This window comes from Schistocerca piceifrons, chromosome 6, assembly GCF_021461385.2.
Source record: "Schistocerca piceifrons isolate TAMUIC-IGC-003096 chromosome 6, iqSchPice1.1, whole genome shotgun sequence".
In the NCBI taxonomy this organism is placed as follows: domain Eukaryota; kingdom Metazoa; phylum Arthropoda; class Insecta; order Orthoptera; family Acrididae; genus Schistocerca; species Schistocerca piceifrons.
In genome coordinates this window covers 147,351,363-147,377,916 of record NC_060143.1, presented here as the reverse complement: position 1 = coordinate 147,377,916, position 26,554 = coordinate 147,351,363, and the positions used below count along the sequence as shown (strand labels likewise).

Sequence of the window (26,554 nt, the reverse complement as noted above, 5' to 3'; positions counted from 1 at the left end):
GGTTTTGAAATTTTGACACAACATTGTATTCGAATACTCACGTGTTTTTATACACCTACTGGAACGCTATCTGGTATGTACGTAATAAAAGGGGAAACATTATAAAAATGTAAATGTTCGTTTGGTCAAAATCGTTAATGTCCGAAAGTTCTTGACCGATTGCTTCGAAATTTTGACACAACGTTCCACTGGTATACCGTTTTTATTTATCTATTTTTAAATATACGTAATACACAAATTTACATAAATTTAATAATAGGGAAACGTTGTAAAATACACAACGATGAAACATTTTTAAAAAACAGGAAAGTTGTAGTTATGGCTTATTGGTTTATAATTAGAATACTACTATAGAATCTGAAGTCACTATAATAATAAAGAAGGCTCGAAGTCAGAGAGGGGGGGGGGAGGGAAAGAGGGGTGGAAGAAAATGGACATAGAAAACGGGAAGGAGGAGGTTGATAGAGAGTGGGAGCAGGAGGAGATGGAGACAGAGGTGGAGGAGAAGATTGGGCAGACAAGAGTGGAAGAGGTGATAGACTATGAGAGAGGGGCAAGAAGAGATGGACAGAGAGAGGGGAGGAGAAGAAGAATAGAGAGAGGGTGAGGAGGTGATGGCCAGAGAGTGGGGGAAGGAGGAGGAGATGGACAAAGAATGGAGGGGGAAAGATGGACAGAGACAGGGGAGAGTCGGAGATTAAGACGTATATCCAATTCCTATACAGGGTGGAAACGTCTGCTTTCTCTTGTCGTCTTCTCCATTTCAGCAGCCGAAGTCACACCAAGGCGTGTCCAGGTACAGCTGGTTTGCAATATTTAAACGACCTCGGATTTTACTCCTTTCGGAATTCATGCACATCCAGTTCGTATTATCATCACAATTTCTGTGCTCTCTGTGGCGAAGACTGCCCTCGAAAGACACGGTTTTCCTGTCGTTGTCGTGATTATTTTCGGTAGTCACAGTGTTGTCAGTGTCTTCGAAACTATACGGAAAAGAATCTTGTCCACGCACATTTCTCGTCGAAAAGCCAACGGCACGCACAAAACACGTAACCCCGTACCAAACCCGCAACTGAAACTGCTTCACTTGTCTGGCCAGCGGCCTCAAGTTGTGTTCACTGAGCCAGGGGTATAGAATTTACGTCGTTTGCAAACTGCCGGGATTATGAAAAGTTTCCAACCTAGAGGGACAACTAATGTCATGACTCTTAGAAGAGAAGGAAGCGGGAAGCACGCCTCCATCCTACAAATGTCAACCATTTCTCTACTTTTTGCTCATATTTAGTCTTTTAAATTACCGGGAGACTTAATATCTTTCGACTTACGAAACGAATCAACCAAATATTCGACCGACATATTTCAACATTTCGGTTTCTTCCCACGCGGATGGGCGTACGTCCAGACTGCCTGCAGAGAACATTCCAGCCAGGTAAAGGCGCATATGCACAAGCCAACCGAACGTGCTGCCGACCACAAACCCGAACCGTTTGGAGACCTCAGATAGGACTGGAAAACCACAGGATGTAGAGTGAGCCGAGACAGAAACGGAAACAATAATCGCCCAGCTAAGAAAAAAAATTACAAAAGCAACTAATTTCGGAAGGTAGACGGAAACGGCTGAAAGGTATAGCAGTCTTTGTATTTACATATTCGAATAGTCATATTTACAGATCTTTCTTCATAAGCAGTGCCAAGTGAAATCGTAATCAGCATGAAAGATCACTTCGACAGTACGTTGTTACCTTTAGTATACACTAATGAGCCAGAACATTATGACCACTGCCCACTGTGACGTTGGATGCCGCCTGGTGGCTTTGAGGGTACGTGACGCGGTAGCAAAAGTATGTAAGCGGCGCAGACACGAACGGCAGATCACCTTAGCGAAGATATGCGATGCAAATGGGGAAGTCCATTGAAATAAGTGACTTTGACAAAGGGCAGATTATTATTATGCAGAGCCTGTGAACGGCGTGAGCATCTGTGGAAAGAGGTAGAAGAACAGTCAAACTACCTCTAGGCGCTTAATGAATGGACGTCCATGACTCTTCACGGAACGTGTGGTTCGGAGCAGTGTCTGCTCTGTAAAGTAGGATAGATGGGGATCTGTGGCATCTCTGCCGAAAGAGCACATTGCTGGTGCACGCACAAGTGTTTTGGAGCACACCGTTCATCGTACGTTGTCGAACATGAAGCTCCGCAGCAGACCACCCCTACGTGTTCACATGTTGACCCAAAGATATCGTCAGTTTCGATTGCAGTGGGCACGAGACCATAGGGATTCGACTTTCGATCAATGCAAAGGGGTGAATCACATGTTTGGTTCACTAAGTCGATGATCGTCTCCACAAACACCATCATCGAGGTGAACGGCAGTTCGAAACGTGCTGCGCGCTACAACGCAGGCTGGTGGGGCAGTATTATAATATGGGAGACATTTTTCTTTTGCATGGGACCTGTGGTAGTAATAGAAGACACGCTGACAGCTGCGGACTACCTGGATCTCTTCAAGCTTGTTGTCTTCTCCGACGACGCTGCCATCTTCCAGCAGTATAACTGCCCATGTTTCGGAGCCAGAACCTTGCTACAGTGGTTTGAGGAGCATTATAGTGAACTCATGTTGATGTCGCGGTGACCAAATTCTCCTGATGTAAAACCTTTGAAACTCATCTGGGTCACTATTGGGACGCCATCACCATGTACGCAAATCGGCGGCCCGTTATTTACGCGAATTACGTGACCCCCCCCCCCCCCCCTGCCGCCGTTGGATAAGCAGCTGCCAGCAGAAAGTCGTATACTCCTAGCTCACTTATTTGTTACATAGTTTAATTCTTAATTGCATTGTTTAATTCATAAATTTCGGGCGTATTATAGATTTGAGAGTTGTAGCATCGCGTTTTAGTACCTGAATAGTGTAAAATCGCATAGTCTCCTTCCGCCACCGAGCAGTGTGTCAGCAGTGCGCAAGTAGCAGCATTACTGCATTTACTAGGCAATCTTGTATTTTAATAACCGTTTAAATTTTGTGTCGATTTGTTTGTGCTCTCTGTAGATTAGTTCAGACGTTCTTTGCACAACAGTTTTTAGCATGGATAGGGACTGCAACTGCTGTGTTCGGATGCAGGCTGAGTTGGCATCCCTTCGCTCCCAGCTTCAGGCAGTGTTGGCTTTGGTCACACAGCTTGAGGCTGTTGCCAATGGGCATCACTGTGGGGGTCCGGATGGGGGTTTGTCGGGGGCGGCCAGCTCATCCCACGCATCCCCCGATCGGACTACGACTGTGGCTGCCCGGGATACTGCCCACATTGAGGCTGATCCCTTACCTGTGGTAGAGTGGGAGGTCGTCTCGAGGTGTGGCAGGGGGTGAAAGACATTCCGGAGGGCTGAACGGAAGGCCTCTCCAGTTTGTCTGACGAACCGGTTTCAGGCTCTGTCTCAGGCTGATACTGATCTTCGGCCGGACATGGCTGCTCGTCCTGTTCTAGAGGTTGCCCCTCAGTCTGCAAGATCTGGGCGGTCGCAGAGGGTGGGCTTACTGGTAGTTGGGGGCTCCAACGTCAGTCGCGTAATGGGGCCCCTTACGGATATGGCAGCAAGAGAGGGAAAGAAAACCAATGTGCACTCCGTGTGCATACCGGGGGGAGTCATTCCAGATGTGGAAAGGGTCCTTCCGGATGCCATGAAGGGTACAGGGTGCACCCATCTGCAGGTGGTCGCTCATGTCGGCACCAATGATGTGTGTCGCTATGGATCAGAGGAAATCCTCTCTGGCTTCCGGCGGCTATATGATTTGGTGAAGACTGCCAGTCTCGCTAGCGGGATGAAAGCAGAGCTCACCATCTGCAGCATCGTCGACAGGACTGAGTGCGGACCTTTGGTACAGAGCCGAGTGGAGGGTCTGAATCAGAGGCTGAGACGGTTCTGCGACCGTGTGGGCTGCAGATTCCTCAACTTGCGCCATAGGGTGGAGGGGTTTCGGGTTCCGCTGGATAGGCCAGGAGTCCACTACACGCAGCAAGCGGCTACACGGGTAGCAGGGGTTGTGTGGCGTGGACTGGGCGGTTTTTTTGGGTTAGATGGCCTCGGGCAAGTACAGAAAGGGCAACAGCCTCAAAGGGTGCGGGGCAAAGTCAGGACATATGGGGACCAAGCAGCAATCGGTATTGTAACTGTAAACTGTCGAAGCTGCATTGGTGAAGTACCGGGACTTCAAGCGCTGATAGAAAGCACCGAAGCTGAAATCGTTATAGGTACAGAAAGCTGGATGAAGCCAAAGATAAATTCTGCCGAAATTTTTACAAAGGCACAGACGGTGTTTAGAAAGGATAGACTGCATGCAACCGGTGGTGGCGTGTTTGTCGCTGTTAGTAGTAGTTTATCCTGTAGTGAAGTAGAAGTGGATAGTTCCTGTGAATTATTATGGGTGGAGGTTACACTCAACAACCCAGCTAGGTTAATAATTGGCTCCTTTTACCGACCTCCGACTCAGCAGCATTAGTGGCAGAACAACTGAGAGAAAATTTGGAATACATTTCACATAAATTTTCTCAGCATGTTATAGTCTTAGGTGGAGATTTCAATTTACCAGATATAGACTGGGACACTCAGATGTTTAGGACGGGTGGTAGGGACAGAGCATCGAGTGACATTATACTGACTGCACTATCCGAAAATTACCTCGAGCAATTAAACAGAGAACCGACTCGTGGAGATAACATCTTGGACCTACTGATAACAAACAGACCCGAACTTTTCGACTCTGTAAGTGCAGAACAGGGAATCAGTGATCATAAGGCCGTTGCAGCATCCCTGAATATGGAAGTTAATAGGAATATAAAAAAAGGGAGGAAGGTTTATCTGTTTAGCAAGAGTAATAGAAGGCAGATTTCAGACTACCTAACAGATCCAAACGCAAATTTCTGTTCCGACACTGACAATGTTGAGTGTTTGTGGAAAAAGTTCAAGGCAAACGTAAAATGCGTTTTAGACAGGTACGTGCCGAGTAAAACTGTGAAGGACGGGAAAAACCCACCGTGGTTTAACAACAAAGTTAGGAAACTACTGCGAAAGCAAAGAGAGCTTCACAGCAAGTTTAAACGCAGCCAAAACCTCTCAGACAAACAGAAGCTAAACGATGTCAAAGTTAGCGTAAGGAGGAATATGCGTGAAGCGTTCAGTGAATTCGAAAGTAAAATTCTATGTACCGACTTGACGGAAAATCCTAGGAAGTTCTGGTCTTACGTTAAATCAGTAAGTGGCTCGAAACAGCATATCCAGACACTCCGGGATAATGATGCGATTGAAACAGAGGACGACACGCGTAAAGCTGAAATACTAAACACCTTTTTCCAAAGCTGCTTCACAGAGGAAGACCGCATTGCAGTTCCTTCTCTAAATCCTCGCACAAACGAAAAAATGGCTGACACCGAAATAAGTGTCCAAGGAATAGAAAAGCAACTGGAATCACCCAACAGAGGAAAGGCCACTGGACCTGACGGGATACCAATTCGATTCTACACAGAGTACGCGAAAGAACTTGCCCTCCTTCTAACAGCCGTGTACCGCAAGTCTCTAGAGGAACGGAAGGTTCCAAACGATTGGAAAAGGGTCGTCGAGCAGATGCGCAAAACTATAGGCCTATATCTCTGACGTCGATCTGTTGTAGAATTTTAAGAACATGTTTTTTCTCGAGTATCATGTCGTGTTTGGAAACCCAGAATCTACTCTGTAGGAATCAACATGGATTCCGGAAACAGCGATCGTGTGAGACCCAACTCGCTTTATTTGTTCATGAGACCCACAAGATATTATATACAGGCTCCCAGGTAGATGCTATTTTCGTTGACTTCCGGAAGGTGTTCGATACAGTTCCGCACTGTCGCCTGATAAACAAAGTAAGAGCCTACGGAATATCAGACCAGCTGTGTGGCTGGATTGAAGAGTTTTTAGCAAACAGAACACAGCATGTTGTTATCAATGGAGAGACGTCTACAGACGTTAAAGTAACCTCTGGCGTGCCACAGGGGAGTGTTATGGGACCATTGCTTTTCACAATATATATAAATGACCTAGTAGATAATGTCGGAAGTTCCATGCGGCTTTTCGCGGATGATGCTGTAGTATACAGAGAAGTTGCAGCATTAGAAAACTGTAGCGAAATGCAGGAAGATCTGCAGCGGATAGACACTTGGTGCAGGGAGTGGCAACTGACTCTTAACATAGACAAATGTAATGTATTGCGAATACATAGAAAGAAGGATCCTTTATTGTATGATTATATGATAGCGGAACAAACACTGGTAGCAGTTACTTCTGTAAAATATCTGGGAGTATGCGTGCGGAACGATTTGAAGTGAAATGGTCATATAAAATTAATTGTTGGTAAGGCGGGTACCAGGTTGAGATTCATTGGGAGAGTCCTTAGAAAATGTAGTCCATCAACAAAGGAGGTGGCTTACAAAACACCCGTTCGACCTATACTTGAGTATTGCTCATCAGTGTGGGATCCGTACCAGATCGGGTTGACGGAGGAGATAGAGAAGATCCAAAGAAGAGCGGCGCGTTTCGTCACAGGGTTATTTGGTAACCGTGATAGCGTTACGGAGATGTTTAGCAAACTCAAATGGCAGACTCTGCAAGAGAGGCGCTCTGCATCGCGGTGTAGCTTGCTCGCCGGGTTTCGAGAGGGTGCGTTTCTGGATGAGGTATCGAATATATTGCTTCCCCCTACTTACACCTCCCGAGGAGATCACGAATGTAAAATTAGAGAGATTCGAGCGCGCACGGAGGCTTGCAGACAGTCGTTCTTCCCGCGAACCATACGCGACTGGAACAGAAAGGGGAGGTAATGACAGTGCACGTAAAGTGCCCTCCGCCACACACCGTTGGTGGCCTGCGGAGTATAAATGTAGATGTAGATGTAGACCTGTACGTAGGCATCTAATGCCACATACCTGCCAAACCTACCACGAAACTGTCGGATTCCTGACACGCAGAACCAGTTATGTATTTCGTTCCAAGGACAGACAAACAAGCTTTTAAGCAGTGTGTGTCACACATATCAGGGGCGTTCAATAAATAATGCAACAGATTTTTTTCTGAATGCAGGTACAAGTACACCATATTATTCCCCACTCTTTTGGCAACAAAACTTTATTTTTGAACATAATATCCGCTCAATGTGATGGCCTTCCATCACCTTACAGGGAGGGCCTTATGCCCGCATAGTACCACTATACTGGTCGACGTTGGAGCCAAATTCTGCTGTATGAGTAGCATTCCATCATCCACGCACTGCTTCCCTCGAAGAATATCCTCCATTGGGCCAAGCAGATGCAAGTAGGAATATGCGAGATGCGGACTGTAGGGTGGATGAGGAAGAACGATCCAGTGAAGTTTTGTGAACTCCTGTCGGGTACGCAGGCTTGTGTGAGCCCTTGCTTTGTGGTGGAGAAGGAGAAGTTTGTTTGTATTTTTGTGAAGACAAACACACTGAAGTAGTTCCTTCACTTCCCTGAGGGTAGTACAACACTCTACCGAATTGATCGTTGCCCCATGAGGGAGGACATGAAACAGAAAAACCGCTTCAGAGTCCCAGAAGACCGCCACCATGACTTTACCTTCTGAGAGTGCGGCTTTGAACTTCTTCTTGGAAGGAGAGCTGATGTGCTGCCACTCCACGGACTGCCGCTTTGTTTCCGATTCGAAGTTACAAATCCATGTTTCATCGCCTGTGACGATGTTCTACAAAAATTGTCACAATCAGCCTCGTAACGTGTAAGCAATTCCGCGCAGGTGGTCCTTCGTTGCGCTTTAAGTCTTCTGTTAAGCGACGAGAAACCCAGCGGGTACACACCTTTGAGTACCCTAACTGGTGGACGAGTTTGTCAGAATTACCAACAGAGACGTCCAGTTGTGCAGAGAGGTGTTTGACTGTGATTTACGTTTCAACATTGCAGGAGTCACAGCTGTTTGCAGCCGGCCGGTTAGACAGGTTTGCACAATCTTTTTGCGATGATGACAAACGCCTCGCCCAACGACTCGTCGCGCTTTTGTTCACTGCCAAGTCTCGGTAGACATTCTGCAAGCGCCTAGGAATAGTTACGATGCCCTGGTTTCCTACCAAAAGAAACTCAATGACAGCTCTCTGCTTGTAACGCACCTCCGTTGCAGGCGCCATTTTGGAGCCCACGTGTAGCGCCGCCACCAATCAGGACTTCATGAAACTATAGGTGCTGAAGCAGGAAAATTACACTGTCTCACAACAGATTCCACATTCTTTCAACCGAAATTGTTCAAGAAAAAAATTGTGTTGCATTACTTATTGAACGCCCGTCATACTTGGAAAGCAAGCTTGACTACTATGCACCAGAAGATGGCGTAATGATGCCAAAACTGGTAGTCAACAGGCAAAATAATACTTCGACTACAGCCGAACGCAAATATTTTTTTCTAATTGTGTTGGACATTATTCCATCCCACAGTGTGTCGGAAATAAGTACAAATTTTGAAGCCAGAAATGTGAGAGTTTGTTGTTATTATGTTTCTTATGTCAATAGTGTGTCATATGTAGGGGAGCGTATTGTATCAAGTGGACAGAGTACCTAGGAACACATGATGTTGTTCTGTCGCTCCTTCAGTCTAGTTTCTGCTTTTAGAAACACGTGGAGACCGCCAGAAGCACTTTTCGTCATTTTCTGCAGTTTTTGTTGTTAGACTTGTGGCTGTGTTTTGTTCAGAATTTGTAAATATTTCGCATTCTGTACATGTAACAAGAGAATGGTCCAGTCTGACATGTCGGAACGCAGCCTTTTTTTTTGTGCAGGAAGAATACAACGAAAGGAATGCAATGTCAAAATTTCATCTGCTAAGACGCACTGCAAGACGTTTTGAAAACTGTTGAAGCTACTCGTTTTTGCCACCCAACGAATCGCTTATGACAGTTGTTTGTACAATCCCTTCCTGCCTAGTGCGCGATCGGCGGTTACAAGAGAGCGTAGCGCTGCGTAGCGCAAATAACCACGGTGACACGTGCGAATTTGAAGCAGTCATACTAAAAATGTTACATATTATTATTTTTTTGAATAAGAGGGAGTTCATATCGAAGTAGAAGTAATTCTTACGAAGGTGACTAACAGGGGAAAATAAACCAAGACAGTGTTTGTGTTATACAGATGATTTCCATCAATACGGACTTTTCATTTGTTGGAATGAAATATTTCTTACACTTACTTCATTTTTCGAGTTCAACAATTCCTGCAGCACATTTCGTATGATAATTTTTGAATAATGAATAGTTTACTAACAATGAAACAGTTCCTTGTTTATTCTCCACTGTCGTCACGATAAAGTATAGCGTCACTTCAATGTGCGGCTGGTGCCGGCGGAGGTTCGAGTCCTCCATCGGGCATGGGTGCGTGTGTTTGTCCTTAGGATAATTTTGGTTATGTAGTGTGTAAGCTTAGGGACTGATGACCTTAGCAGTTAAGTCCCATAAGATTTCACACACGTTTGAACATTTGTTAAGCTGACTGTGCAATAATTCTCGCACTTGTCAGCTCTTGCAGTCTTCGAAATTGCGTGGATGATATTTTTCCGGAAGTCAGATGGTATGTCGCCAGAGTCGTACAGTCTACACACCAACGTGATCAGTCGTTTTGTTCCCCCAATTATTTCAGAAATCATCTATCGCTTCTGCATTATTTGATGTTAAGTCCTCCAAAGCTCTCTTAAATTCTGATTCTAATACTGGATCCCCTATCTCTTCTACATCGACTCCTGTTTTTTCTTCTATCACATCAGACAAATCTTCCCCCTCATAGAGGCCTTCAATGTACTCTTTCACCTATCCACTATCTCCTCTGCATTTAATATTGGAACTCACCTTGTATTCTTAAAACCTTTGCTTTTAATTTCACTAGAGTTTGTTTTGACTTTTCTGTATGCTGAGTCTGTCCTTCCAACAATCATTTCTTTTCCGATTGCTTCAAATTTTATATACAGCCATTTCGTCTTAGCTTCCCTGGACATCCTATTTATGTCATTCCTCAGCGACTTGTATTTCTGTATTCTTGAATTTCCCTGAACATTTTTGTATTTTCTTCTTTCATCGATAAACTGAAGTAATTCTTCTGTTACCTATGGTTTCCACGCAGTTACCTTCTTTGTACCTACACTTATCTTTCCAACTCCTGAAAGTGCCCTTTTTAGAGATGACCATTCCTCTACAACTGCACTGCCTACTGAGCTATTCCTTTTGCCATATCTATTGCCTTATGGAACTTCAAGCGTATCTCGTCATTCTGTAGTACTTCCGTATCCTAGTTCTTTGCATTTTGATTTTTCCTAAGCTCTTGAACTTCAGCCTACGCTTCATCACTGATACAATGTGATCTGAGTCTATATCTGCTGTAGACACACCTTGCAATTCAGTGCCCGATATTGGAGTCTCTGTCTGACCAAAATGTAATATAATTGAAATCTTCTCGTACCACCCGGCCTTTTCCAAGTATTCCTCCTCCTCTTGTGATTCTTGAACAGAGTATTCTCTATCATTAGTTGAAAGTTACTGCAAAACTCAATTAGTCTTTCTCCTCTCTCATTCCTAGTACCAAACCCATTTTTTCCCGTAACTCTTTCTTCTACTTCTTCGCCTACAACCGCATTCGAATCACACATGACTATTAGATTTTCGTTTCCCTATATGTACTGAATTACTCATACAATTTTTGGGGTGCAACGTCGGCATGTATACCTGAATTATCGTTTTGGGTGTTGGTTTGTTGTCGTTTCTGATGAGAACAACCCTATCGCTGAACAGTAACCCACTCTCTGCCCTACATTCCTATTCATACGAATCCTATTCCCATTGTACCATTTTCTACCACTGCTGATGTAATCCTACACTCATCTGGCCAGAAATCCTTGTCTTCTTTCCATTTCAATTCACTGATACCCATTGTATGTACATTGAGATTTAGGATTTCCCTATTCAGATTTTCTGGATTCCCTACCAGGAACAAATTCGGATATTCCACGACCTGACTCGTAGAACGTTATCCTTTCGTTGGTTATTCCATCTTTTCCTCATGGTCACCTCCCCCTTGGCAGTCCCCTGTAGGAGATCCGAATGGTAATCTAGTCCGGAATCTTTTGCCGTGTTATCTGTTTACCAATGCGCCGTCAATCCAGGACATACACTTGCTATGTTGCTCCTGCGCAGTCCACTACACCTCTGATAGGGGTGTACATTTTACCAGCCAACTGGCGAGCTACGAATTTTGCAATTTTCAACATTTTTTTTTTAAAAAGGTACTTTCTGTGCACCTTAGCAGCTGAAATTTTGACGGTGTCTTTCTTTCGTGTATTCTTCCTGTATAAAATATTTCAGGATGTGTTTCAACATGTCAGACTGGTCTACTCCCTTGCATGTGCTGTAGACTATATTAGGCTGTGTGGAATATATTATTAATTCTTCAGGTACTGAATTTTATAATGAGAAAAGTGCTACATATTTTCAAAACTATTTACATAATATGTGGACAGTTACACCTCACTTCGTTGGCTGTGCACCATCTGTCTTGAAACAGAAGAAGGTCTTTTACTACGAAACATGATACTTGCAAAAAGAATTAAATTTCTTTAATGTCCTGATAATTTTACTTGTCTTGAAAATGGAAATTCATTTTAGTTTCCAGTAGCTTCTGTTTCAAACTGTATTTAACTTGTAACTGTTTTTTGATAATACTTCTGCTTAAACTGATTTCACTTACTGGCTATTGGTGTGTAGTAGAGCAATAATGTAACTGATAGACGATTAAACACAGTATTCACAAGATATTGTTGATTGCAACGCTTCTAAATTTCAATCCAATGCACGTTCCTAGGTACATGACCGTGTTGTACCTTGAAATACTATTTCACATTTTGAAAACCTTAAATTTCTGAAGTAACCATTGTAATTTCTGAAAAAAGCTGCTGCACATAAAAACTGAATGTCATGGTTTAAAAATGTATGAAAGTTCACTTTAGGGAGGGCTAGAGACGGAAGTGTGAAAAATGCACCAAAGTGCAACTTCGTCCATATCCTCTAATTTTTGGACGAATGCTTCACAAATGCTGTACTTCTCTGAAGTGGAATTTCTTGGAAGTTCTGTAAAAGTGATGTAGTTACTGACGTAAACAATTTGTCATTATATTAAAGCTTATATAAACTTTTTTTAATATTCGTATTGACCAACTAGGGTCACATAACTACCTCAACTCCTCTTCTGTCCTTGTCGTTTTCCATTTTTCCAGTACTCCTTCATCTTATCTCCATGTTGTCTTTACATTTCTTCTGTCCGTGTTGTTCCTGATTTCTTATTTCTTCTGCACTGGAAGCATTCTAAATTTAATATTTTAATCTTTAAAAGATTTCTGTCTGGTACTTCAGATTTTTTGATACTGTTACCTTCTAGGTCTTTCCTTATTTCTGTGATACATACTATTGTCGATTTCTTCTTCCAGAAATACTGGAAAGTTTATTTCGTGAGCCTGTTCTCATTCAAACGGTAGAGGTGTCCAAAAAGGTTAATCTTCTTTTAGCCATTACTTCTGATATTTTCTCTATATTTTTGTAAATCTCCTTATTACGTCTCATTTTCCAGCGACCTGTAGTTTACATTTCACACATTATTTTTCTAACCATCCGTCTTTCAAGTACCTCTATCGTGCCAGCAAATAGTTCACTGTTAGGCATTCACAACCATGTAAATAATCTGGTCGTACCACTGTGCTATAGTATTTTAGTTTCCTTTTTCTAGTTATGGGTTTGCTGTCGAAAATATTCTTTGTCAAACCATATGCTCTCTCCATTTTGTTAACTCTTCAATATGCTGCAAATTTGTCTAGTCCACTCTGTTTTTTACTTTCTCCAAGATATTTGAATTTACTTACTCACTCTGTTTCACCTACCTGTGTTTCTATGAATTTTGGTACGCTTCATATGTTTGTCATGAATGTCGTTTTCGTAGCTGAAATTTTTGTCAGATTTTCTGAAGGTATTGCAAAATCATTTGCAAAAGCCAGGCAGTTTATCTTAATTCCGATTGTGTTCCTTCGTAGGACTTTTGATTCAATCTTGTTATTCTTTAGCCCCAAATTTCAGGTTCTTACAATACCTTCTAGAACGCAGTTAAACAGTAAAGGTGATAAACAATCCTCTTGACTAACACCAGCTTTTATTTCAAATGGCTGAGAAACCTTATCCATCAATTTAACTTCAGATTTCGTATTTGTAAGAGTTTCCCGAACTATGTTTGCTTTAACACCGAATTCTTTAATGATTTTGTCTATTGTTACTCTGTCTACTGAATCAAATGCTTTTTTGAAATCAATAAACGATACTATTATAGGTTTGCTGGTTAACATTCTGTGGAAAATTATTGCTTTTAAGTTAAAAATCTGTTCTGTGTATGATATTCCCTTTCGAAAACCTCCCTGATACCCTCCCAGCTGTTTGTCTAAAGTTTTTACAAATCTGTCGAGGAGAATTTTTGATAATATTTTGTGCAGCTGGAAGAGTGACACTCCACTGTAACTGTTGCCATTTTATTTGTGTCCATTTTTACGTAACGGGTGGATTAGCCCTTTTTTCCACTTTTCTGGAATCTTTCCAGTTCTCCAGATGTTCTCAAAAAGCAGTTGTTGATCATTTATAATCTTTGATTGTGACCATTTCAGTATTCTTCTATAATAAAGTCTTCTTCACTTGCTTTGTTGTTTTTGAGTGATTTGATATCTTCATAAATTTCGTCCTCTGTTGGTGGGAAATCTTCGTCCAGATTTTGTGATAGTGCTGAAAATTCCAGTTTAACCCTTGGAACTGGATACTCTAAGAACTTGGCTAAAAATTTTGACAGTATTTCACAAAGTTCTTTGTTATTAAATCTTGCTTTGTCATTTTCATCTTTGAAAAAATACTTGGCGCTTGATACCCTTTAACTACATTTTTAAAAGTTTCGTAAAAATTTCTAGAATTATTTTTATTAAATTTTCTTGTATTTCTATAAGCTGAGTTTCTCCAAAGGTTCTTTTGATTTTTCGGATTATTTTTGATGTTCCTTTTCTTTGCTTTGAATTCTTCTAAATGTTACTCTTTTTTTGAACTTTTCCATTTTCTCCATTTTTAAGCTCTTTGTTCTAGTATTTCTTCAGTTTTCTTTAAAATGCTTTATTATGATTTTTGTTATTATTATAATTTTAGGCATATGTGGCACGTAAAATGTGATGGAGACGGAAAATTACATTTGGAGTTTGGGGAGGAGGAGTTGAGAGGAGGGGTGGAAACTAAGAAACTCTGACCCACCTCCTCCTAGACCTGAATCCTTGTCATCCCCTGTCCCTTCCCCCATCAGCACAAGGACAACTTACAAGCTCGGCCTCTGTCTTAACATCCTGTATGGACGATGGGTACGTTTTGAAGAGCACACATGTAGGACACACGTCGATAGCGGGGACCTTTCTCCCTCCCCTCTCCCACGTGACCGACCTCTAGCGGCGCGCTTCACCAGTCAAAGAAGAGGCCACCTGGCTTGCGCAGCCAGTTCAATGTTTTCCGCAGACAGTCACCCAGTACCAAAATCTCTTCCTGTCACAAAGAGCACTGGGGGAAACAACCATAAAGAGGTCATGTTATACTGCACAGAGAGGAGACTTTAACACAATGCGTTTCAAATTTCAAACGTTGGTACTGATACCCCTCAGTTCAGTGTAGTTGTTTCATGTTCCGTGGATAATTTGTACGACTAATCGTAGTAATGTCAAACGAGTTCTTTTCCATTCATATTATACGTTCATATTTAGATATGGCTTCATGAAGATCATTAACAGGGTTTTATTTTTCATCTACATTAGTAATCATTAACCAACTTTAAAATGTTACATAAACAGAAATCCTTCTACGAAAATGAAGGAGTTATCAAGGAGAAACTCTTTAAGTTTGTTTTAAAATTAGTTTTGCGGGCTGTCTGACATTTTGTATCATTGGAAGGGTGATCAAAACTTTTTGTGACAGCATTTATCCACTTCTTTTTGAGTTAAAAGTCAATCTTAATGTGGAATAATGAAGGTAATTTTTTCTTATGGTATTATAATTACGTGCATTATTCATTTTGAGCTGTTTTGGATCATTTACAACAAATTTCATGAGGGAATACACGTGCTGTGAAGCAGTGCGCAAAATGCTTAACACCTGAAAAATACATACAGAAGATGATGGTTGGTGAGGAACAGATATTAGTTTTACAATACGTTTCTGTGCAACTAAAATTTCTTTCTTAAGGATGAGTTACGCCAGAACATTATTGCATAGGAGATTACGGAATAAAAACACTCAAAATATATTAACTTCCTGATTTGTATCTCCCCAAGATTGTCAGTGATTCGAATTGCAAATGTGGCTGAACTGAGTTGTTTTAAGAGTTCAGAAATACGTTTTTTTCAGTTTAAATTCTCATAAGTATGGACATTTAAATACTTTGGCGTTTCCACCCTAGTTATTACTTCTTCTCCATGTGTAGCATTTATCCCTGGTATAATAGCTCTAGTTGTGCACAACTGAATATTTCGTATCTTTTTGAAACTGAATATGAGACCATTTACAAAAAATCACTCTCATACTTTTAAGAAAATTATTTATCGTTTTTCTGTTGATTTACGTATGTTAGAACTGATTACAGTACTAGTGTAACGTGAAGAAACAACTAATTCTACTTGTTCTATATGAAATGGAAGGTCGCTTACATGAAGTTAGAAACAACATTGGACCTAAGACTGATCCTTGTGGAACCCAATAAGTGATTTCTACCCAGTCAGGAGTCTCTCCTGCGTAAACTGACTGAATTATTAAGTACAAGTTTCTGCAGTTTTTTGCTTGTAAGTGGGCTGTCTCTCATAGTTATTGCATTTTCATTCTGTGCTTGAAAGGACATTCTGCTCATTAGAAGCAGAGAATGACATTCCTCCATTTATACTGTATATTTATTGCTTTATCTTAATTTTAAATTTTCTAAGCATTTTAACATGTTCATTAAGATATTTCAGTTTGTTGTATGGTTAACACAGCCCCTAGAGCTATGTAGTTTAATTGGAAAATACGTCAATCTGGTTAGAAACACGCGCGAGTCTGCAACTTGAACAGGCAAGGTTTCGAGTCCACAGGATTACTAAGATGTCAAAGGTGCTTGTTATTGCCACTTGAAACGCAGAATTGAGGAATATGGCTGTAACTTGCAAGAGCTTTGAATATCTTATTGCTCAGTACAAAGTACGAAATTCTAAATTCTGTCACAATGGCGTAGAGCTTAGATTAAGTACTCGGGGCTGTGTACCTACAGCCATTTATAATTTTTTGCAACGTTGGGATGTTAGTAAAAGGATTTTTTAGAATTTAATAACTGGACTTTCTCTGTTGTTTTAAGGAAGCTGAATTGTAGGTTCTATACGTTAGTCGACTTCACATAGGGCTAGAATTTCCTAGGCATTCCTGAAATATATTTCGACAGTTTGTTGAATACTATACGGGTAGCTCTTCTTATGGATGTGTGGGGTGACATTAAGTTTCCTACAACAGTCCCCTACATAATGTTTTGATGCGAGAGTGTAACACGTTTTGTTTTCTAACCTTCACTGAATGGGATCATTACACTAACGTGGGTCTTCGCCATCTCTTATTATCTTACTCTCTACTTATTTATCTCAAGTGCCATTCATATTGTTTACACTTTGATCACAAGGCTTCTTCGTTTGTAAGACTTCAACAAAATGTTCACAGTTCGCCTTTAGAGTACGGTGTTAAATGGTTAACATCCCTATCAAACGCAAACACTCTTCTAGCCCTCTGGACAAACTTTCTGCATTTGGCGACTTTGGTTGCCGTAGTAACATCGTGGTTGTTAATGTCTGTTTTATGACAGCGGTATCATCTTCCAAATGCTGATTCTGAAGGAAAAAATACAGTATATCTGATAAACAACAGATATCATGATTCAAATCTCTAGCATACCCCTTTGAAAGCAAAATGATAAGGGTACCATTTACTTACTGGAATAATTTTTTTTTTATTTGAATGCCTGCGTGCTTGTATGGCTTAACGCATTCTCACACAGCGTAGCAAACGCTGAACAAAAAGGAAATGTGTTCTAGACACCCTCGTTGTGCCTTGTCGCTTCCACAGTGACAGAAAATGGTGGGAATCCGCCGCCAAGACATGGAAGGATGAGCAGTTCCTCATGTTCAGATGACATATGTTATGGATATGTACCGATTTCCACGTTCCTTGTTCCTGAATATGGAGTCTTATGGATTCGAAACCTATAATACTGAAACTGGAAAACAATAAATACAGGTGAGTGGTTGAAGGAGTAAAAATAAAGAAAAAAGAAGTATAGTACTTATTCCTTCTTCTACTTACGTTTACGAGATGCACAGAGATAGTGAGTATGTGCAATCAGTTTTATATCTTCATTGTCTGACCGAGTTGTTGTTTATTACACAAAAGTATCTTGTGCGTTGTCGGCGCTGAGCACAGTCAATGAGAGTCCATTGTTATCTTTTAGTCCTCGATTGAAATTAATGTTTCATTTCATATTTACATCAAGTGTGGAAGCGTATAGGTTTAAGTAACAAGACCGTCGATGAGAAGCTTCTCAGCATATGTTAGACCTGCCTCTCTGCAACTGTAAATTTGTATATCTTATCTGCCTTGAATACCCTGAATCGCTGTGCCCTTCATAAAGATGGTGCTACATCCGACATTTGAAGAAATCAAAAGACTGAGCACGTTCTTCTTGTTTTTTTTCGACACATATGTAATGAGGATCTTATACGAGATAGGTACCAAGTATAATATAAGAGGAAATTTGTTTGTGATCAAAGACTGTTCTAAATTTTACAAAGCTTACCTAACCAATGGGTAACTCTGTACTTCGTTGTGATTATATCACAGTTCATGAGTTTCTTAAATGTCTCGTGTCATTTATTTATCTCCTTCATTGCGTTGCTATTGCCACAAAGAGAAGTGTCCAATTCTGGGTGGGCCCTTCAGTAAGGTTACTCTTCATTACTTCCACGTTGGGATACTGGCGGTTCAAATCTTCATCCCGATTTAGGTTTTGTGTGGGTACCCTAAATTGCTTAAATCAAATGCCAGAACAGTTCCTAAGGAAAGAATACGGCCGATTACCTTCCCCATCCTTTGCCATAGTGAATTTGATCCGCATCTCTAATAACCATGTCGTCGACGGGAAGTAAAGCTCTGTTCTCCCTTCTTTCCTTCCAAGACCCCTTTATCAGTTTTTCTGCGGCCTGGTGAGTGACTTGGTAGAGCTCGTGCAAAATTACTTGACCTATGCACAAAAACGCATTCTCGTTCTTAGCGTTGGCCTAGTCTACCTCTTAGTTGCGAAGCTGCGGACGCCTTGAGCTTGTTTAGTGTAGTAAGCAGTGAATATCAACTGTTAGAAGTGACCATTTCAGTTGCACATGTGCTGATTTTCTTATTTGGTATTCTAGTCAGTGCCTACCGACTTGCCAAATTGCACTGCCTGACAAAAAATGTGAAGCAGGCAGTAATATGTGGCCGTACTTCAATGTAACTTTGTGCACAGAAACACCATCGGCGGATATGTCAATGATTACAGCTGCAATTCTCCGTGACAGGTAGAACAGCCACGAGAATGCATTAGTGTTGTTCGTGTTTAGCGTTGTTACCAGGCCTAATAGGGCATATAACGGTCGTGAATAGCGTCAAATGTTGCCTGATCAGTGAGAAGGACACGAAGGTCCTGCATACTCGTGCGAGGCATCAGCTGGCCGAATTATGCAATATGAGATTTGTTGGGCATCCGGATGCGTCAGTGACCTGATGTTGGACTGCATGGGAAAGTAAGGGCAGCCATACTTGTCAAGGTCCCAACAAACCACGTCTGACTACTACAGGGCGGGATAGCGGTCACTATGAAGGACACAGAGTATACGTGTACTTGTGTGGGACAGCGTTATTGGAAACTGACAGTGTTTCAAAGGAGTGTCATTTTGTCGCTACATTTGGCCAGCTGGTCAAATCGTGCAGTATCGAGATTTGTAGGGCATTTGGTTGTGGCAGTGGCCCCTTCAGCTGCCTAGGGAATTACCGACCGATGCATAGGCTGCCATTCACAACACAGCACAAATGATTGCATTTGGAGAGGTTCCGTGACTGCGAACCATGGACTGGTGATTAGAGGTATTGCACTGTATTCAGCGATGAATTGGGGTTCTACCCTACCCTGGATGACCATCGTTGGCGAGTTTGGCGGAGACCTGGGGAGACGTCCAATCATTCTAGATCTTTTGGCGTCATGGTGTGGGGAGCTATCAGGTATGGCTTCGTGTCATGGCTGATAGCGATTGAGGGAATTCTGACGAGACAACCGTACGTCATGAACATCCTTCATGCTCATGTGTTACCTTCCATGCGACAGAATCGTGGTGTCATTTACCAACACAACAACGCGCATCCACATGTAGCACGCATCTCTAAGAACTGTCTGTGTGGCGTTGAGGTACACTTGTGGCCAGCAAGACATCGAAATCTGTCCTCAATAGACATATAGGACTACTTTAGATGTCAGCTCTGTCCCAGCGCCAGCACCCATGATATCAAGGACCAGTTGCAACAGTTATGGGCCAGATTGCCTAAGGAAAAAATACAACTGCTTTATAATACCCATCACAACTTAGTCATTGCATTAATCCAGGACAGAGGGGGCACTAGATCATACTGGTAAGTGGGCTCATATTGTCATGTTCTTTGTAAACTGGACTCTATTTGTAATACTGAATTATCACCAAAGACCCTCTCAATCTGTGAAGTTTCATTTCGTTTCCTCTTTCCCTTCCAGGTGCTTTTTTTCGCACAGTGTATTAATGCTACTGCCCTGATCTATTAATTCGATTGTTTGCGCATTCGTTAGCCGTAGCTTAAAACCTCTGCATGTATTTCGCCCCTCACCCCCCCCCCCCCCCGACCCCCTACCACCGCCATTGAAAAGGTAGTGGCCGACTTATTTCGTGCGCACTCTACTACCAGCTTGCTGTGCAACACAGTCTGAGCTGGTGAGTGAGACTGGAGGCGCGTGTGTTGTGTGCCGGCAGACGAGAGGTTCGAGTACGCGCGCCGACTGAAGCTGGCCATGGCGGACCTCCGCGTGGCGGGCGAGCGGCTGAGCAAGCTGGAGCTGGAGAAGCGGCACGCCATCAGCTGCGAGGACTACGACCGCGCCAAGCTCAAGAAGTCGCAGCTGGACCAGTACCGCCACACCGTCTACCGCTTCCTCGAGGTCGACGACCTGCTCGAGCTCAGCGGGGTGAGTCTCCACCAGCACTCCCGTCTTCCAAAATCTTTGTGACCTACGAAAAGATGTTTTTTTTTTTTTTTTTTTTTTTTTTAACTATCTGTACATGTAAATTAAAGACCACCACCTCAATATTCTGTTTGTGTGTTACGACTAATCTCAGTCACCACTGTAGGGATTTTGATCCCGTTTTCATCAATTAGCTAGACTGATTCACATGGAAGGTTTTTGTACATCTTATGGACAATGAAGTTGTGAGAAAGCGAAGCTACCATACTTCCATCCAGACATAACTGTGGGTTCTTTGATTGCTCTAGGAGAAGGCTCATCTTTGCCACAGCAGTACCGTGTAATTTACAACAGTCATGGACTAGCGAAGGATCACTTGATGCACTAATAGACAAATTGTTCTCCCCCCTTCTTCTTCTTGCGGATTACCTACAGCTGGCGCCGCTTCTCCACCCTTAGTCGCCATCTTCTACTGTCTTGACTTTCCTCAACATTCATATTCCTTGCTTGCATTGCCTCCTCCACATCATTTTGCCACTTGCGTCTTCCGCTGGGATGGTATCCATCGTAGTAACCCATTTGGTATCCGTTCTTCATTCATCCTATTCACATGGCCACACCTCAACAGCGTCCCAGGCTTCTGCTCTGTACAAAATTACACTCTAGACTATTGTCTTATACATTCTCTACTCCGCTGTTCTTTTTATCTTTTTTTCCACAGAACAGAATTGATTGCCCTTGTTACAGCTCGTCCTTTATTAATCCTGCAAGCGATTTCATTATTACTAGTGCCCTGTTGATTAAATAATACCCCAATATATTTTGGCTTTTCCACGCCTACAGTTGCTTCTCCATCCACCTCCAAATTACTTAATTTTTCCGTTCCAAAGCCCAAGTACTCACACTTCTTCGTGTTCATCTTCAGACCAGCCTTATAACACTTCTATTTAACCCTTTAACTGCTCTGGACGTCCAGAGCAATTAAAGGGTTAAGCTTTCTTATCACATAGCTCTTATCACCTTCATCTTCTGCTAACACAGTCTGATTAACTGGAAAATGCAGGCTAAATATCTTACTGTTCTCTACTGACACTCCCATAACCTGACATTTTCTATGCCAAGTCTGCAGGGTTTGTCTAGGTACAGCTTAAAGAGGGTCGATGGCAGCCCAAATCCCTGTCTCAGCCCCTATTCACCTCCAATTTTTCTGTCAAACTATTCCGATTCCTTACTCTCGCTGTGTTATTTTCATATATAATTTCATCTAATTCTGTCTCTCTCAACTTTTCCCACAGTTTGTTGGTGGATACATTATAGTACACTTTCTCCAGGTCAATCAATGCAACATGTGCCTCCAATATTTATGCGTTTTCCACTTATTAGTTTCATGCGAAAATGGGTCCATTACAGATCTTCAAGCTCTGAATCCCTCTTGCTATTCTCGCTGCTTGTGAGTCGTTTCTTTCTCTGCCAGATCTTTCAGTACCTTCGAATACAGACTTCCAACGAAAGGGATTGCTATCAATCCTCTATTATTGTTTGGATCATGACATGGCCTTTTCTTATGAACATGTTTGCCAAACTGTTCTTAAATGAACAAGTCCATCATAAACTTTAATTACCATGTTGGTCCTGTACCGTCGTGTTGACTCTTTCAGCTGAGGTCACGCAGCGGGAAGAGCTCTTGCTGGCTCGACACTGTGTTGACATCAGCATGAGAGCTGAGAGGGGAGACGTGGTCTTCAGAAGCGCCTCCAGTTCGCCGTTGTGGATTCCAGCGAACCCTCGCTAATGTCTGCGATATTGATTCGCGTTGCCAACTTTGGTGTGGCAAAACGATCTCTGTATGATACTACAAAATTAAAGTAGGAAATAACATTATTTCCTGGACAATGCTGTCATAACTAATCACTCCTCGACAATTCTATGCAATAACGTCAATGGCTGGGTGTTTATGAAAATGACCAAATACACTACTGGCCATTAAAATTGCTGCACCAAGAAGAAATGCAGATGATAAATGGGTATTCATTGGACAAATATATTATACTAGAACTGACATGTGATTACATTTTCAGGCAATTTGGGTGCATAGATCCTGAGAAATCAGTACCCAGAACAACCACCTCTGGCCGTAATTACGGCCTTGATACGCCTGGGAATTGAGTCAAACTGAGCTTGGATGGCGTGTACAGTTACAGCTGCCCATGCAGATTCAACACGATACCACAGTTCATCAAGAGTAGTGACTGGCGTATTGTGACGAGACAGTTGTTCGGCCACCATTGACCAGACGTTTTCAATTGGTGAGAGATCTGGAGAATGTGCTGGGCCGGGGCAGCAGTCGAACATTTTCTGTATCCAGAAAGGCCCGTACAGCACCTGCAATATGCGGTCGTGCATTATCCTGCTGAAATGTAGGGTTTCGCAGGGATCGAATGAAGGGTAGGGCCACAGGTCGTAACACATCTGAAATGTTACGTCCACTGTTCAAAGCGCCGTCAATGCGAACAAGAGGTGACCGAGACGTGTAACCAAAAGCACTCCATATCATCACGGATGCGACCATCATGATGCTGTAAACAGAACCTGGATTCATCCAAGAAATGACGTTTTGCCATTCGTGCACCCAGGTTTCGTCGTTGAGTACACCATCGTAGGCGCTCCTGTCTGTGATGCAGCATCAAGGGTAACCGCAGCCATGGTCTCCGAGCTGATAGTCCATGTTGCTGCAAACGTCGTCGAACTGTTCGTGCAGATGGTTGTTGTCTTGCAAACGTCCCCATCTGTTGACTCAGGGATCGAGACGTGGCTGCACGAACCGTTACAGTCATGCGGGTAAGATGCCTGTCATCTCGACTGCTAGTGATACGAGGCCGTTGGGACCAGCACGGCGTATTACCGTCCAGAACCCACCGATTCCTTATTCTGCTAACAGTCATTGGATCCCGACCAACGCGAGCGGCAATGTCGCGATACGATAAACCGCAATCGCGATAGACTACAATCCGTCCTTTATCAAAGTCGGAAACGTGATGGTACGCATTTCTCCTCCTTACACGAGGCATCACAACAACGTTTCACCAGGCAACGCCGGTCAACTGGTGTTTGTGTATGAGAAATCGGTTGGAAACTTTCCTCATGTCAGCACGTCGTAGGTGTCACCACCGGCGCCAACCTTGTGTGAATGCTCTGAAAAGCTAACCATTTTCATATCACAGCATCTTCTTCCTGTCGGTTAAATTTCGCGTCTGTAGCACGTCATCTTCGTGGTGTAGCAATTTTAATGGCCCGTAATGTAGCTTAGGAAATTCTTATATTCTTCATGTTGTTAAAACAATGGTCGCGCACTTACGTTAAAGGCAAATTGCCGTTGGGCAGTGTTTATAAAGATCGATGAAAATGTTCCGCCGTAGCGACAAGCGCCGGCACGAAGATGAAGAACGCAAGAGCAGAGAAGGCTGTGAGACAACGTCAGCCAATAGCCCATTACCAAGGACCGCACCCCGACAGGAGCGGCCTCTAGCCGAAGAGAATATAAGAGCTGCTCCTGCCAGCCTCGGCTGGACAGTAGTAGACCCAGACTAGAAGTGAGCACTACGATAGCCGTGACTTGTGATCCATATCCATTATTTGCATGGGCATTGTGTGTGATGAAAGACATTGATTATTTGCCTGTCGCTAATTGCTTGCGACACGACATTCTAAATCAAAATATTGTCAATTCAATTACTCTAATGAACTTCATTAATATGATTTGCTTTTATCGTTTTAACTATCAGATAAAACAGCTTCCTAGGCACCCTAAAAGAGACGAATGGACAGGACACCACAGAAAATGTTATGCAAAACGTCCTATTTATTGCAAAAACTTTCAACCACGAAACTTTCTGACCCCGTGTTGATTTATGAACAGAAGCTTTTCTTACCCAAGGAAATTTATTTTATTCGGACTCAGAATGTGCTCAAGAGCTGTGCAGCAAGCCAACATTAAGGATATTGGTATGTAATTCTTCGGATCCATTCCTTTATGATTCTTACACAGGAGAGACACCAGCGCTTTTATCCACTCGCTTGGGTTTTTCCTCTGGGTGTGAGACTCGCGATAAATGTAGCCAAGTAAGAGCCCAGTGCCGAAGAGTACTCTCTGTAAAACCGAATTGGTTACTAATTTCTTTTTAACTCTTTCAGCTGCTTTCTAACGCCATGGATGCCGTTTCTCTGTTCTTTATACGGGAGTTTGTGCGTCTGTAAAAGTTCATATGTACGGTGTCCTGCGATAATGATTTTTTAAAGACTAAATTTAAAGCTTCGGCTTACCTTTTACTTTCTTTTTATCGCCAACCCAGACTAGTCTAAGAGTGACTGAAGAGAAGCCGTCGACCCAAGTAACGATTTTACTTAGAGCCAGTATTTCCTAAGGTTTTCGTCAAGATCGTTCGCTAAAGTGTGACGGTGAAAGTGATATGCTTCGCTAATCGATATTTTTAAAGACGGACGAATTTACATTAATTTTTACCTCTTACTGATCGATTACACTATTCATGATATGACTGGAAACAGAAAGAACCGTACAGAAACCGAAAGTAATTGTCTGGAGTAACCTAAAATTGGATGAACACATAAAAGTACTTGTAGGAAAACCAGGTGCCAGACCAAGATTCGATTGAAACTTCTCATAATTAGAGATAAGAAGGACCGATCCGCAACTGCTTTGGAGAAAATTTAATAGTCAAGATCGCATTCAGTACTATTTATTCCTGATTTACCGGTTTGAACAGTTAAGACTGTCATCTTCTGATCTTTAAAAAACGTGTTGTTATAAGTCCTGTTTCACTGTGACTATACCGCACGTACCATGTTGACATTCTAGTGGATATTATGTGCGACATTCCACAGATGTTTGTTAAGAATAAAAATGAAAATCGATTTTATTTTTAACAAACTTGTCTGTTATGTCGGACATAATACCTACTATAACGTCAGCATGTTATGTGCGGTACAGTCATAAGGGACCAGGACTTATAATAACAACTTTTTTAAAGATCAGAAGATGACAGTCTTAACAGTTGAAATCGGTAATTAGGAATAAATAGTACTGAATGCGACCTTGGCTATTAATTTTTCTCCAGACCAAGATTCACTGAAAATATCTTAAACGACCGTAATTCATCGACGAAAGAAATTGCTAACTAAACACTCGTTAGACCGGTTATTGAGTAGTGCGTGTCAGTTTGAGACTTTTACCATACAGGATTAACACAGAGTGGGCAGAATAAAATTCGTCTACAAACTATTTCATGCTCCTTAAGCCAGGCAAGCAAATTTAGATCATCAGATGATACCAGTTGGGTTGCCTGTCTTAATGTACATGAGATATTTTCCACGTTAGTTTAATTTGCCCGTCCAGCAGAATAGAGAGACAGAAGATTCAAATAAGAGCAAAATGTTTCGTCACGGATTCGTTTGGAAAGGTCTGGAGTATAGCTGTGATCGTAAAACTTCATTAGCAAACACTTAAAGAGAAACATTGCGCGTCATGAATAAGTTTGCTGTTGAATGTCCGACAGCGTATGTTCCAAAAATTGTCAGACAACATAATAGTTCCTCCCACAAATGGTCACCCCCCCCCCTTTGGGCGCTTGGAAGGTAACAGTCCTTAAAAATATATTTTAAGAAAATATGAGACAAGGCAATGCCACAGGAAACGGATATGCAGACTCGACGGTATTCGAGTCGCATTCGCGTCAATCTTTTTTTTTTCAGTTAAAGATCAACTTGTATCCAATTTGTACCTTCACAATGCTATATCTTGTGTACTTCTTTCTGTTTCTGTTACCTTTATTTAAACACTAAGACATAACATTACCTTACAGGTGTAAACGACCACTTTGTTTCGTCAATGGCACAAATAAAGCCAACAGAAAATAATAGTTGATACAGTAACATCGTCTGTATCCAACGAGGTACAAAAAATAGGTAGGATTCACTAGACTGCACATTGTGCGACACACAACAACTTCATTCTGTATGTTTGATGTCCACGTTTATTTTCACAGAGCCGGAACGTACACATACAAGCAAAGTTCACTCTAGAGAAGATGTGCAAAAAGCGACCACCTTGCATTTTAAAACAATTCACCTGTCACTAAATCATACTTTCTGGACCCTAT

General features: G+C 42.2%; 1 protein-coding gene across 1 annotated transcript in view; it reads left to right on the top strand.

Annotated features, from left to right (window-relative positions):
• LOC124802828 (centrosomal protein of 104 kDa) overlaps window positions 1-26,554 on the top strand; it is a 455,266-nt gene that overhangs the window by 261,971 nt on the left and 166,741 nt on the right. Inside the window, exon 5 of the mRNA XM_047263836.1 lies at window positions 20,173-20,384. Within this exon, the coding sequence (XP_047119792.1) occupies window positions 20,173-20,384 (212 nt within the window). The remainder of the gene's footprint in view (window positions 1-20,172; window positions 20,385-26,554) is intronic.